This window comes from Mauremys reevesii, linkage group 13 (assembly GCF_016161935.1).
Source record: "Mauremys reevesii isolate NIE-2019 linkage group 13, ASM1616193v1, whole genome shotgun sequence".
Taxonomy (NCBI): Eukaryota; Metazoa; Chordata; order Testudines; family Geoemydidae; genus Mauremys; species Mauremys reevesii.
The window spans coordinates 4,588,088-4,601,603 of NC_052635.1; the positions used below are offsets into that span (position 1 = coordinate 4,588,088).

General features: G+C 65.4%; 2 protein-coding genes across 2 annotated transcripts; both read right to left on the reverse strand.

The window, feature by feature from the left end:
• Positions 1–253: 253 nt before the first annotated feature.
• Positions 254–9,621, reverse strand: HOMEZ (homeobox and leucine zipper encoding). Its single transcript, XM_039498292.1, has 3 exons — positions 9,340–9,621; positions 2,658–2,720; positions 254–2,499 (listed from the first exon to the last, which is right to left on the reverse strand). Exons 1-3 carry the CDS (start codon positions 9,458–9,460, stop codon positions 1,187–1,189), a joined length of 1,497 nt encoding a protein of 498 aa, XP_039354226.1. The 5' UTR covers positions 9,461–9,621; the 3' UTR covers positions 254–1,186.
• A 2,602-nt stretch (positions 9,622–12,223) lies between these two features.
• On the reverse strand, positions 12,224–13,250 carry PPP1R3E (protein phosphatase 1 regulatory subunit 3E). Its single transcript, XM_039498756.1, is given in 3 exon segments — positions 12,224–12,733; positions 12,802–13,065; positions 13,068–13,250. Coding segments are annotated over 3 exon segments (918 nt in total). The 3' UTR covers positions 12,224–12,262.
• Positions 13,251–13,516: the final 266 nt, after the last annotated feature.

Consider the following 13,516-nt stretch of genomic DNA (forward strand, 5'->3'; position numbering starts at 1 on the left):
GGGAAGGGCTGGATGGTTTGGGGGGGAACCCCGACCTCCCAAAGCCCGAGTGGGCGTGGGGCGAGGGGGCAGCAGGAGCCGGGCGCTGAAGGAGGGAGCGGGGAAGAGGAAATGAGGGAGGAGAGGAGGAAACGAGTGACGGGGAACCCAGAGGAGAGAGGAAGGGGAGACGGGTGACCCACCCCCACTGAGCATCAGGGACCCCTCCCCATCCCCCCCACCCCCAATCAGACACAGGCCACAGGCGTGGGAGTCAACTTCAAACCTCGCTTTAACTCGCGCCAGCCGGGCATTATAAATTAACGACTCCAGAAAGGACCAACAGCCGCCAGGGAAAGGCCGCCCCCCGCCCCGGTTTCTCCTGCCCAGTTTGTAAAACCAAACCCAGGGAGCCCCCCACAGACCAGGCCAGATGCTGCCCCCAGCCAGCTCCCGCCACACGTGTCTCTCTGGGAGACAGGGCCTTAACGTGATCTAGAAGGGGGGAGGGACGAACCAAGGCAGACTCTAGAAACAGAGGTGCCTGAAGGAGGGGAGAGGTGAGGGAAGTCTGGAGAAGGGAGCATACCTGAATCCAGAAATCTGGTCGGAAGGTACAGGGTTCTAGAGCACCAACCTGTAACCAGAGAACCTAGGTTCTAGAGTAGGGGACCAGGAGTGAAATGGTATCTGGGTTCTAGAGCATGGTAGAGGGAACTGGACACCTGGGTTCTAGGTCAAGAGCTCCAGGTTCTAGGGCCTGTGGCAGAGTTTGAGGGTGGCCCTCTGTTCTAGCAGAGGAAAGGGACCAGGGCCTGATTGGGATTCTAGAACACAGAGGAGGAGAAACAGGGCCCTAGATTCTAGAACAGGGAGGAGCCAGTACTTTGTTCTAGAGTACCAAGACGAGGGGGGACGGACAAACCCAGACCTGGATCCTGAGGCATGGAGAGCGAATTACAACAATGATCTAGGGAGCAGAACTGCGTGATACCAAGTTCCAGAACAGAAAGGGAGAAGGACCCGGTTCTAGAACTGGGGAGAGGCGGGGGGGAACGTGGGGCCCAGGAACAGAGAGGGAGTGGGGACTAGATGCAGGACCCAGATATGGGTTTTAGAACAGAGGGAGGAACTAGACAGAACAGGGCTCCAGTGCACGAGTCGGCTCCCCCCAACCCCGCCCTCCCCGGGGAGTCTCCGAAGCTCCTCATTCCTGGGTGCCCAGGTCCTCTTCCTCCGGCTCGTCGTCCTCCTCCTCCCCGTCGTCCTGCACCATGAGCCCGGCCTCCTCGTCCTCGTCCTCCGGCTCCTCGCCCAGGCACACCACCACCTCGGCCGGCTCGGGCGAGCGGGAGTAGAACCAGTTCAGCACCTGCTGGGCCCCCATGCCCGACTCGCGGCACAGGGCCGGCAGGTCGTCCTGGCGCAGCTGCTGCCGGGCAGCCCAGTACCGCTCCAGCGGGCCCGTGTCCGTGCGGGGCCCGGGCTCCAGGGCGGCAGCGGGGGGCACAGTGTTATCCCAGAACCACCGCAGGTGCCCATGCTTGAGGGCGTAGCGGGTGTCCCCGAACCACTGGATGATCTCTGCCCGCGGCAGGCCGGTGATCCGCTCAAGCCACTGGTAATCCTCCCGCCGCGCCCACTGGCACCGCAGGAAGAATGACTTCAGCACTGCCAGCTGCTCCTTGCTCTTCCGCCGGCTCTTCCGCTGCCGCTGGGCCTCCAGGGTGCTGTGGGGGTGGCCAGGCCGGGCCCACGCCTCAGCCCCATTGACAGTGGCTCCGGAGGAGGGTGGCGCGGTGTCGGCCGCCCCCAGCCGGCAGGGTTTGCTGAGGTCCCAGGCGGTGTCCGGGTGGCTGGCGCCGGCCGGAGGATCCGCCCAGGCCCGGCACGGAGGGGGCGGCGTGGGGAAAAGGCTGGGGGGCGGCGTCAGCGTCTCTTTGGCTTTGGGGTGGGGGGCTGTGGAAGCTCTCCCCGGCTCTCGGGGCCCCCGGGCCACAGCCGAACAGCTCCCTGAGGATTCCTGGGGCTTGGCTTTGTGGTGTGCGGCTGCGGGGGCTTCCCTGCCTCCCGGGGCCTTGCCAGTTTGCGGCAGGGGGTCGCCGGGGGCCAGCAGGGCCCCGAAGGCCGGGCGGTCCTGGCGGCAGGCCAGCCGCGCCCGCGTCTCCTCGATCTCCTCGGCGCTCCAGCTGATGCCGCAGCGCAGCCGCTGGGCCATGAACCAGGCCTTGACCTTCTCCAGCTGCAGGCCGTGGCGCAGGCAAAGCAGCGCCAGGTCGGCCAGGCTGGGGTAGGGGAAGTAGCTGAAGGCCTGGCGCAGCGGCTGGTGGCCGTCCAGCTCGCTGGTCTGGGACGCCTGGGTCCACACCAGCTGCAGGTCCTCTGAGATGGGCGGCAGGCAGATGAGGGCTGCCGGCGAGCCGGGGTTGCCTGGCGACTCCTTGTTGGGGGGCATGGCTGGCCCCGCCACCGGGGGGTCCTTGGCCTGGGGCTCCCGGGCTGGCCGGCCCACGGGGACAGCTGTGGGGGGAGAGAGAGCAAGCCCCAATCAGCAGGAGATAGCGAGGAGGGTAGTGTGGGGTGCCCCAGAGCTCCCCCCACACCACAGCCCCCCAGGGGTGTTTGGGGGTGATTGCTGCCCCCCTACCCCCACAGCAATGGGGAGTGAAGGCTCTTACCTGCCGTAAGGGGGTCTGAACCCCAAATTGTCAGCCCCACGTTCCCCCCGGGGAGCCTGAGACCTGGGAAGAGAGAGACATGCAGGTGAAAGGGATGGGGATAGAACCCAGGAGTCCTGGCCCCGAGCCCCACCTTCCCTAACCTAGTAGACCCTACTACCTCCCAGAGCTGAGGATAGAACCCAGGAGTCCTGGCCCCGCAGCCCCCACCAGGCAGGAGACACACAGCACAGTTCTTGCCTCAAGAACTCGAAAACATTCAAATAATCAAATGAAATACAAATCCAGGAATTCATTTCCGTCGTGTTTCAGGGGACTCAGGGACCAGCTCCTACCTTCCTTAGCTAATTAGGGACAATTATGTCTTTGGGTGTCGTTAGTAGGGACGTAGCCGAACGGTCCTGGAAATAAGTTTTCTGGGGCAGCACCGGTGCTTGTTGTGTGTCTGTGACCAGGCCACAGAGACACTAGGATAAGACACACAATACTGACTTATAATTGAATTTGTTTTAATGCGTAATTACTGCTAAGAAATAATCGAACCCCGATTGCATTACTTGGGGATTAGCTTCTAGAAATGAACTTACTGGCTAACAAAGAAATAGTCAAACCGTTATAAAAATAATTAGCTTGTGGAGCAGATTACTTGGTTATTGACCGGCTAATTAAATAATTGACCAATAAGTACTAATTAGTCGCTAATACCACAAAATATTTGACTGGTGATTTGGAAACTAGAGGGTTGTGCATTTCTTCGCTTATGGAGGCCGGGCGTTATCCAACCCCAAGCGGCTGCTTGTCCGTCTTTCCGGAACGCCGCAGCCCATCCACTCTGATGCTGCCAGGGAGGCTCTAGGCAGCAGTGACTGGCACAACCCTACTGAAAATCAGCATGTCCGTTGGCACTGCGAAGTTGGCTAATGAGCCCCGGGCTTGGCCAGCCCCCTGAGTTAAGTGCAAATGGCTTATTGCCTGTGCTGCTTCCAAGAGCCCCTGGCTCGACCACTCCTAGAAATCGCTCCCAACATCCCCGGCCTTCGCTGCACCCTACTGCCGTGCGATCAAGTCGAGACGGATCCGCATTGGCAACCTCTTCCTGATCACATCTGGCTGCTTGCCGCCGTAAGTGAGTAACGGGCCAGGTTCCCACGGAGCGGCCATTTAAGCAATGTTCTCCCTGTGGCATCAATCTATCGGCGCCTTCGGCCGACATTTCCATGACGCAGCCATCTTGGTCTTCCAGAAGACGTTGCTCATGGTGGAGCTTCGTTTCCGCAGCGCAGGCAATGGCATGACGCTCTTGATCTTCCAGGAGATGCTGCTGGCTTTGTAGCATCGTTTCCATTGTGCGAGCAACAGCCTGGCGCCGGTGGGCACCCTGCAGCTGCCACTGGTATTGGAGAGAGGTCTCCATGGCGCGCTCTCTGTGCCACCAACTGATGGGTGCATTTGGCCAGTGTCTCCAAGGCACAGGTCGTGGCGTGGCAACAACAGTCCCCCTGCCGCCACCGTTGGAGGGCCATCTCCATGGCATGAACTAGCCTCTGGTGCTCTCCCTGTGACACCAGGCACTGGCTTCCACCACCTGGGTAATGGCACGCAGCGCATCCTTGGTCTGCAGACGCCATCGATGGCACACGGATTGACCCTTTGCTTTGGTTGCTGCTCGTCGCCTGTTGGTCCTGGGCAGGATGGACAGTGAACCGTAAAATTCAAAATCAGATCTTCACACTCCCACCTAGGGGCCTCCTCAGCTCAGCCAATGCCCAGAGGACGGAGCGTTGGAAAACCCCATTTTTTAGAAGAACGTTGTCCATTCTTCCACCTTCTCCAATGACGGCTACATTCCAACACCCAGTACTGAAGGGCTCTGTAACCTAGTGGAAAAAGGCAGAACTCAAACCAACAGCTGAACGCAGCAGGCAGCCAAATTCCGATTGGAAAGACAGCCCCAATTCCAGAAGAAAACCATTGGCCCAAACAGCCGAGGGAAGAGGCATCTCCATATCCTGAGCTCTTCAAATTCAGACTGGAAAATACTCTAGTCCAATGCATGTTATTAAGGCTAAATACAGAGACACTGGGTAAACTGAATGGCTTGTGATCCAAACTAGATGATCTAATGTGTCCACTGGCTGTCACCTCTATGAATCCTCGTTAGTTCGGTTCCAGCCCACAGTCTTTGAGGTTTATCAACCAATCCTTGTTGTGGATGAGTGGAAGAGCAACATGGCCGGGGAACTAGAACCGTGAACGCCAGAGCTCAGTGAGGCGTATTTGCGTAAGGTACGACACGGTGGTATCGGAGCACACGAACCATCAACCTAGGTACCTTTAGAGCTCTAAGTCCAGACGCCCCCTCGGGTTACGCAAACCCGATTTACGCAAATCCGCACTTGCGGAAAAAGTTCTGTATGCTAGAAACAGGAGGGGTTTTGGGTGCAATGGTCAGGTATACGTTTCTGATTGACGCAAAATTCGAGTTAGGCACAGCGTTCTGAAACGGACACTTGCGTAAGTCAGGGAGCGACTGTAGAAGAGCTGTTGCTGGTTTTCTAATTTTTAGCAATATTAATGGTCATAAACCACTTTTCCCTAAAACCATTGGCTCGCTCTGGGGTCTCAGCCTTCGTACCCGATGTTGGCCGGGCGCTGGGCAGGTTGTCAGTGTGAGGGGATTGGTGGGTCTCTGGGTTTCACCCCAACAGATGGGGTCCGTTCCACCAACGCCCACCATGTTTCCGGACATTCTGGATTCGGTTGGATGCAGCGTTCAAAGATCATCGCGTCACAGACAAATGGAGAAATGTCACCGATTGGAGGGGTGACAACTAGACCCCACTCCCCTCCCAGGGACAGGGATAGAACCCAGGAGTCCTGGCTCCTGGCGTACAGCAACAGTTCTTGTCCCCCAAAGAACAGAGAGAGCTCATTAAAGTAAACCAATCAATCTAATTAAAGTAACTAAGCACTGATTTCAATCATATTGACGGGAACAACGTCCCAGTCCCTACATTAATGAGATCACTGGGGCCAACCAGGTCTTTCCGTTGCTCACCGAGCTGGACCAAGAACTCACCAGGCCTGAAATTAGCCCCTATTCATTACCGCTCCACTATTAATTGACGGGCGCCTCATTACAGAAATAACTGATGAGTGATTAGCAATTACCGGGTCATCGGCCAAACAACGCCCAACAACATGAAGAACCAGGAATTAGACTCAATCTGGGGGTGACCAGATGTCCTGACCGCAGGGCCTTGGTCTTAAAGGTGCCCCCCACCCCCGCCCCCATGAAAGAGCATCCTGATTAGCCACCCGAAATCCAGCAAGTTCCTGGCGGTTACCGGCCAATCAGCCTCCTCAGCAATGACTAATTAGCAGGGAACTGACCAGAAATTCCACCATGTGGTAATTATGTAAAATAAGCGAATACACAGCTTCCTAATATGCTGAAGACCCCACCCCAGCTCCTCCCCCAGAGACCCCCCCAGCTCCAACCCCACCTTCTCCCCAGCTCCCAGAGACCCCCCACCCCGCCCCTTCCCCAGAGACCCCCCTCCCCGGCTGCTCCCCAGAGGCCCCCCAGCCCCAGATACCTTCCCAAATGCCCAAATGCTCCCAGTCCCTCGCCCAGAGACTCCTCATTGACCCCACTCTAGAGACCCTCCAGCTCCCCCAAACTCCAGCTCCCAGCAGACACCCCAGCTCCAACCCCCACCTTCTCCCCAGAGACCCTCCAGCTCCCAGACCCCAGCTCCCCAGCTCCAACCCCACCTTCTCCCCAGAGACCCTCCAGCTCCCCCAGACCCCAGCTCCCCAGCTCCAACCCCACCTTCTCCCCAGAGACCCTCCAGCTCCCCAGACCCCAGCTCCCCCAGCTCCAACCCCACCTTCTCCCCAGAGACCCTCCAGCTCCCCAGACCCCAGCTCCCCAGCTCCAACCCCACCTTCTCCCCAGAGACCCTCCAGCTCCCCAGACCCCAGCTCCCCCAGCTCCAACCCCACCTTCTCCCCAGAGACCCTCCAGCTCCCCAGACCCCAGCTCCCCAGCGACCCCCAGCTCCAACCCCACCTTCTCCCCAGAGACCCTCCAGCTCCCCCAGACCCCAGCTCCCCCAGCTCCAACCCCACCTTCTCCCCAGAGACCCTCCAGCTCCCCAAACTCCAGCTCCCAGCGACCCCCAGCTCCAACCCCCACCTTCTCCCCGAGACCCTCCAGCTCCCCAGACCCCAGCTCCCCCAGCTCCAACCCCCACCTTCTCCCCAGAGACCCTCCAGCTCCCCAGACCCCAGCTCCCCAGCGACCCCCAGCTCCAACCCCACCTTCTCCCCCAGAGACCCTCCAGCTCCCCAGACCCCAGCTCCCAGCGACCCCCAGCTCCAACCCCACCTTCTCCCCAGAGACCCTCCAGCTCCCCAAACTCCAGCTCCCCAGCGACACCCCCAGCTCCAACCCCCACCTTCTCCCCCAGAGACCCTCCAGCTCCCCCAGACACCTCCCCAGCTCCAACCCCCACCTTCTCCCCCAGACACCCCCCAGCTCCAACCCCCACCTTCTCCCCGAGACCCTCCAGCTCCCCAGACCCCAGCTCCCCCAGCTCCAACCCCACCTTCTCCCCAGACACCTCCCCAGCTCCAACCCCACCTTCTCCCCAGAGACCCTCCAGCTCCCCAGACCCCAGCTCCCCAGCGACCCCCAGCTCCAACCCTCACCTTCTCCCCCAGAGACCCTCCAGCTCCCCCAAACCCCAGCTCCCCCCCAGCTCCAACCCCACCTTCTCCCCAGAGACCCTCCAGCTCCCCAGCGACACCCCAGCTCCAACCCCACCTTCTCCCCAGAGACCCTCCAGCTCCCCAGACACCTCCCCAGCTCCAACCCCACCTTCTCCCCACAGAGACCCTCCAGCTCCCCCAACCCCACAGAGACTCCCCATCCCCTCCTCCAGCTCCAACCCCCACCTTCTCCCCCAGAGACCCTCCAGCTCCCCCAGACCCCAGCTCCCCCAGCTCCAACCCCCACCTTCTCCCCAGAGACCCTCCAGCTCCCCAGCGACACCCCAGCTCCAACCCCACCTTCTCCCCAGAGACCCTCCAGCTCCCCAGACACCTCCCCAGCTCCAACCCCACCTTCTCCCCAGAGACCCTCCAGCTCCCCAGACCCCAGCTCCCCAGCGACCCCCAGCTCCAACCTCACCTTCTCCCCAGAGACCCTCCAGCTCCCCAACCCCACAGAGACTCCCCATCCCCTCCTCCAGCTCCAACCCTCACCTTCTCCCCCAGAGACCCTCCAGCTCCCCAGACCCCAGCTCCCCAGAGACCTCCCCAGCTCCAACCCCATCTTCTCCCCAGAGACCCTCCAGCTCCCCAGACCCCAGCTCCCCCAGCTCCAAACCCCACCTTCTACCCCAGAGACCCTCCAGCTCCCCCAGACCCCAGCGACCCCCCCAGCTCCAACCCCCACCTTCTCCCCAGAGACCCTCCAGCTCCCCAGACCCCAGCTCCCCCAGCTCCAACCCCACCTTCTCCCCAGAGACCCTCCAGCTCCCAAACCCCAGCTCCCAGAGACCTCCCAGCTCCAACCCCACCTTCTCCTCAGAGACCCTCCAGCTCTCCCAGACCCCAGCACCCCCAGCGACCCCAGCTCCAACCCCACCTTCTCCCCAGAGACCCTCCAGCTCCCCAGCCCCAGCGACCCCCAGCTCCAACCCCACCTTCTCCCCAGAGACCCTCCAGCTCCCACCCCCACCTTCTCCCCAGAGACCCTCCAGCTCCCCAGAGACCCCCAGCTCCAACCCCACCTTCTCCCCACAAAGACCCTCCAGCTCCCCCAACCCCACAGAGACTCCCCATCCCCTCCCCCAGCCACTTTCCTCACCAATTCCCAGCTCCCTCCAATCCCCCTCAGGACCCTTCTAGCCCCCGAGACCCCCATCCCCACTCCTTCTATCCCAGCTCTGTGAGAGGGGCAGGGTCTGGTGGCTTACAGCGGGGAAGGGGCTGGGAGCCAGGACGCCTGGGTTCTCACCCTGGCTCTAAGAGGGCTGAGAGAGACTGGGAGCCAGGACGCCTGGGTTCTCACCCTGGCTCTGAGAGGGGAGAGTCCAGTGGGTCAGAGTGCAGGGGAGCGGACTAGGAGCTAGGACTCCTGGGTTCTCTGAGACACCGACCCTTGTCTCAGCTTCCCCCCCGGGATTCCCCCAACCCCAGTGACCCCCCCATATTCCCCCGCCTCTTTCTCTCTCTGGGGATCCCCCCAACCGCCCCCAGAACCCCCCCAGCCCCTCCCCCCACTCACACGTTCCCTCCTCCTCCGATTTTAGTTTCCTCCCAAGTTTTGGGACTTTGCTCCACTTGCATCCTGGGTAATGGAGACTCGGGGGGCGGGGCTTCCCTTGCACTGGCCCTTTAAGGGCGCCTAGGACAGCTGGGTTCTCTCCCAGGAGAGGGGGCAGGAGGAGGAGCTGGGAGCCCGGACGCCTGGGTTCTTTCCCAGGCTCTGGGAGGGGAGTGGGGGTCTGGTGGTTAGAGCAGGGAGCCCGGACGCCTGGGTTTTCTCCCGGGAGGGGGAGGAGCTGGGAGCCCGGACGCCTGGGTTCTCTCCCGGGAGGGGCAGGGAGCCCGCACACAAAGGGGGGAGGGGCTGACCCAGGGACAATGGGGGAGGGGCGGCCAAACTCACCCTCCCTGCGGTGCTGCCGGGCCCGGGCCGGCACCAGCCCGATCCCTGCCCGGCTCGGCCTGGCCCCCTCCGGGCCGGGATTGGAGGCCGCGGCCTGGGGGGGAGGGACCGGCCCGGCCATTGGCTGCCACAGAGCCCAGCCCGGAAACCGGGCCACCAGCCGGACGCCTGGGTTCTCTCCTGGCCGGGCGCCAGGACTCCTGGGTTCTCCCAGACACAGACCCTGGTCTCGGCTGGACGAGAAACCGGCTGCTTCTCCCCTGCGGCCTCCGGGCTGCCCTGGGGAAACCGGCCCCCAGTAGAGCCAGGATAGCCCGGGGCTGCGGGTCGGGAGTGAGGGGCACCGGCAGGGCTGGGGGCTGCGGGTCGGGAGTGAGGGGCACCGGCAGGGCGGGGGGCTGCGGGTCGGGAGTGAGGGGCACCGGCAGGGCTGGGGGCTGCGGGTCGGGAGTGAGGGGCACCGGCAGGGCGGGGGCTGCGGGTCGGGAGTGAGGGGCACCGGCAGGGCTGGGGCTGCGGGTCGGGAGTGAGGGGCACCGGCAGGGCGGGGGCTGCGGGTCGGGAGTGAGGGGCACCGGCAGGGCTGGGGGGCGGGGGCTGTGGGTCGGGAGTGAGGGGCACTGGCAGGGCTGGGGGGGGCGGGGGCTGCGGGTCGGGAGTGAGGGGCACCGGCAGGGCTGGGGGCTGCGGGTCGGGAGTGAGGGGCACCGGCAGGGCTGGGGGTGGGGGCTGCGGGTCCGGGAGTGAGGGGCACCGGCAGGGGTGGGGGCTGCGGGTCGGGAGGGAGGGGCACCAGCAGGGCTGCGGGTCGGGAGTGAGGGGCACAGGCAGGGCTGAGGCAGCGGGTCGGCAGTGAGGGGCCCCGGCAGGGCTGGGGACGGGTTGGGAGTGAGGGGCACCGGCAGGGCGGGGCGGGGGCTGCGGGTCGGGAGTGAGGGGCACCGGCAGGGCTGGTGCTGCGGGTCGGGAGTGATGGGCACCGGCAGGGCAGGGGGCTGCGGGTCCGGGAGTGAGGGGCACCGGCAGGGGTGGGGGCTGCGGGTCGGGAGTGAGGGGCACCGGCAGGGGTGGGGCTGCGGGTCGGGAGTGAGGGGCACCGGCAGGGCTGGGGCTGCGGTCGGGAGTGAGGGGCACCGGCAGGGCTGGGGGCGGGTCGGGAGTGAGGGCACCGGCAGGGCGGGGGCTGCGGGTCGGGAGTGAGGGGCACCAGCAGGGCTGGGGGGGGCTGCGGGTCGGGAGTGAGGGGCACCGGCAGGGCTGGGGCGCTGCGGGTCGGGAGTGAGGGGCACCGGCAGGGCTGGGGCTGCGGTCGGGAGTGAGGGGCACCGGCTGGGCTGGGGTGGGGGCTGGGCTGCGGGTCGGGAGTGAGGGGCACCGGCAGGGCTGGGGGCAGCGGGTCGGGAGTGAGGGGCACTGGCAGGGCGGGGGGCTGCGGGGCGGGAGTGAGGGGCACCGGCAGGGCTGGGGCTGCGGGTCGGGAGTGAGGGGCACCGGCAGGGCTGGGGGCTGCGGGTCGGGAGTGAGGGGCACCGGCAGGGCGGGGGGCTGCGGGTCGGGAGTGAGGGGCACCGGCAGGGGACTGGTCCGAGGGGGGTTGGGTGCCAAGCTGTGGGCAGCCTCAGTGTCTGGGCAAACATGGAGAACGGTGGCACCTTCCCCCCCCCTCTGGGCTGCTGTCCTGGGGGAAACCTGCGCACAACAGCCAGCCTGGTAGCCCCCCCCCCCGGCCCAGCCAGCCTGCTAACTCCCTGCCCCCCGGGATCAGCCCCCCTGGTAACTCCCCCCCCCGCGGGATCAGCCCCCCTGGTAACTCCCCCCCCCAGATCAGCCCCCCTGGTAACTCCCAGATCAGCCCCTGGTGCTCCCCGCGGGATCAGCCCCCCCCAGCCCAGCCAGCCTGGTAACTCCCCCGGGATCAGCCCCAGCCCAGCCAGCCTGGTAACTCCACCCCGGGATCAGCCCCCAGCCCAGCCAGCCTGGTAACTCCACCCCAGATCAGCCCCCAGGCCCAGCCAGCCTGGTAACTCCCCGCGGATCAGCCCCGGCCCAGCCAGCCTGGTAACTCCACCCCAGATCAGCCCCAGGCCCAGCCAGCCTGGTAACTCCCCGCGGGATCAGCCCCCGGCCCAGCCAGCCTGGTAACTCCACCCCCAGATCAGCCCCCAGGCCCAGCCAGCCTGGTAACTCCCCGGATCAGCCCCCAGCCCAGCCAGCCTGGTAACTCCCTGCCCCAGATCAGCCCCAGGCCCAGCCAGCCTGGTAACTCCCCGCGGGATCAGTCCCCGGCCCAGCCAGCCTGGTAACTCCCGCCCCGGGATCAGCCCCAGCCCAGCCAGCCTGGTAACTCCCCTGATCAGCCCCCGGCCCAACCCCTGGTAACTCCCCGATCAGCCCCAGCCCAGCCAGCCTGGATTGTTGGGTGGTTTTGCCCAGTCCTGGCCTGAGGCGGGTCGAGCCCGGCACTGCCCACCAGCAGGGAGTTCCACCGGTTAACGTCCTCCCAATGTCCCCCCCCCAATGCAGCCAGACCCTGCCCTTGAGCTGGGGGCAGAGCCAGGAGTGTCAGTGTCCCCTGTAAGGCAATGCCCCCCCCCCATCCTGGCTGGGGGTGCAGGGCCCACAGGGCAGGGGGCGGTGCCTGATGTGGGGGGCGTGTCTTTGGTTGGGCTGAGCTCCGCCCCCATTCTAGCCCCACCCTCCCCTGGATGCCCCCATCCTAGAAGACTTGTTTCCCCCACCACCTCCACCCATCAGGCCCCTCCCCCACACCTCCTGTATCTCACCCCCTATTCCTGCCCCACATGCCATGGCTTTGGGGTGAGTTTCAGCCCCCCCACCTGGGGGATCTGGGGGCTGGGAGGAGCTGGTTGTGGGCCCCCCCCCATGAAGTCTCTGTCCCCTGGGAGGCTGGTTGTGAAGCCCCCTACAGGAAGTGGATCCAGCCCCTGTCACCGTCCCGTGGGGGGCTGGGGAGCTCCCCGCCCCGCCCCCCGGCCCGCAGGATGTAGTTCTGCCCCCCGTTGTTGTCCCACAGCTCCTGGCCCCCCACGTGGCAGCGCAGGGCGAACTCCAGGGCGCCCCCGGGGGGCAGGGGCAGGCGGAAGGCGAAGCGGTCAGAGGGGGGGCCGGGCGGGGGGCCGGCGGAGGGCCCCGCGTAGGCGGCGGGGGCCTCCCGGTAGCTGGCCCAGCCGTCCCAGGTGTAGCGGACACTGACCCGCTTCTCATAGGCCAGGTTGAGAACCCGCAGGGTCCCCGCCACCCCCAGCCCCCCGGCCCGCACCCCCTCCAGGCACACGCCCTGCGCCCCCAGCCGCCCCCCGAAGTCCGGCAGCCCCAGCGGGTCCCAGAAACATGGCGCCAGTGGCAGGCGCCCGGCCAGCGGGTCCTGGGGGTCCTGGAGGAAATGGGCGGGGGGGGGGGGATGGAGAGAAAGAAAGAAAATTAATGTCACATGGAGCCGGGTGACTCTGCTGCTGTCATCCCCCTCCCCCCGGCTCCCCCCATTACCTGGAAGGGCCGCAGGGGGGCGAAGTGGCGCAGGGCGTCACGCCGGAGCTGGGTGTGGACGCGCTCGGGGACCTGGGGCAGCTCAGCCGGCCAGTAGCGCCTCACGCTGACCAGCTCCAGCCCCAGGGCGTCGGCGAAGCGCACTCGCTTGCGGGACCCGGGGCTGCGGCTGCGGGATCCCCCCCCAGGGCCCCCGGCTGGGGCAGAACGGGCCCTGCGGCGCCGCCGCCCCGGCTGCCTGCACGGCTCTGGCGGCCGCGCGCGCGCCCGGGCCCGCCCCTCGGCCTCCGAGTCGAGTCGCCGCCCAGGCTGGGCCGGACGGTGCGGTATCGCCCGCCGTACAGCCCCGCGATGTAGCTCAGGTTGCGCGGGATGTCGCTGGGGGGCGGGGGAGCGCGGGCCATGGGGCCCGGGGTGGGGCCAGCTCGCTCCGCCCGGCTCGTTCTATCGCTCCGTCCGGGCGCCGGCTCGGTCTGTCGCTCCGCCCGGGCGCCGCCCCGGTCTGTCGCTCCGCCCGGCGCCGCCCGGTCTGTCGCTCCGCCCGGCGCCGCCCGGTCTGTCGCTCCGCCCGGGCGCCGGCCCGGTCTGTCGCTCCGACCGGGCGCCGCCCCGGTCTGTCGCTCGCCCGGGCGCCGCCCGGTCTGTCGCTCCGCCCGGGCGCCGCCCCGGT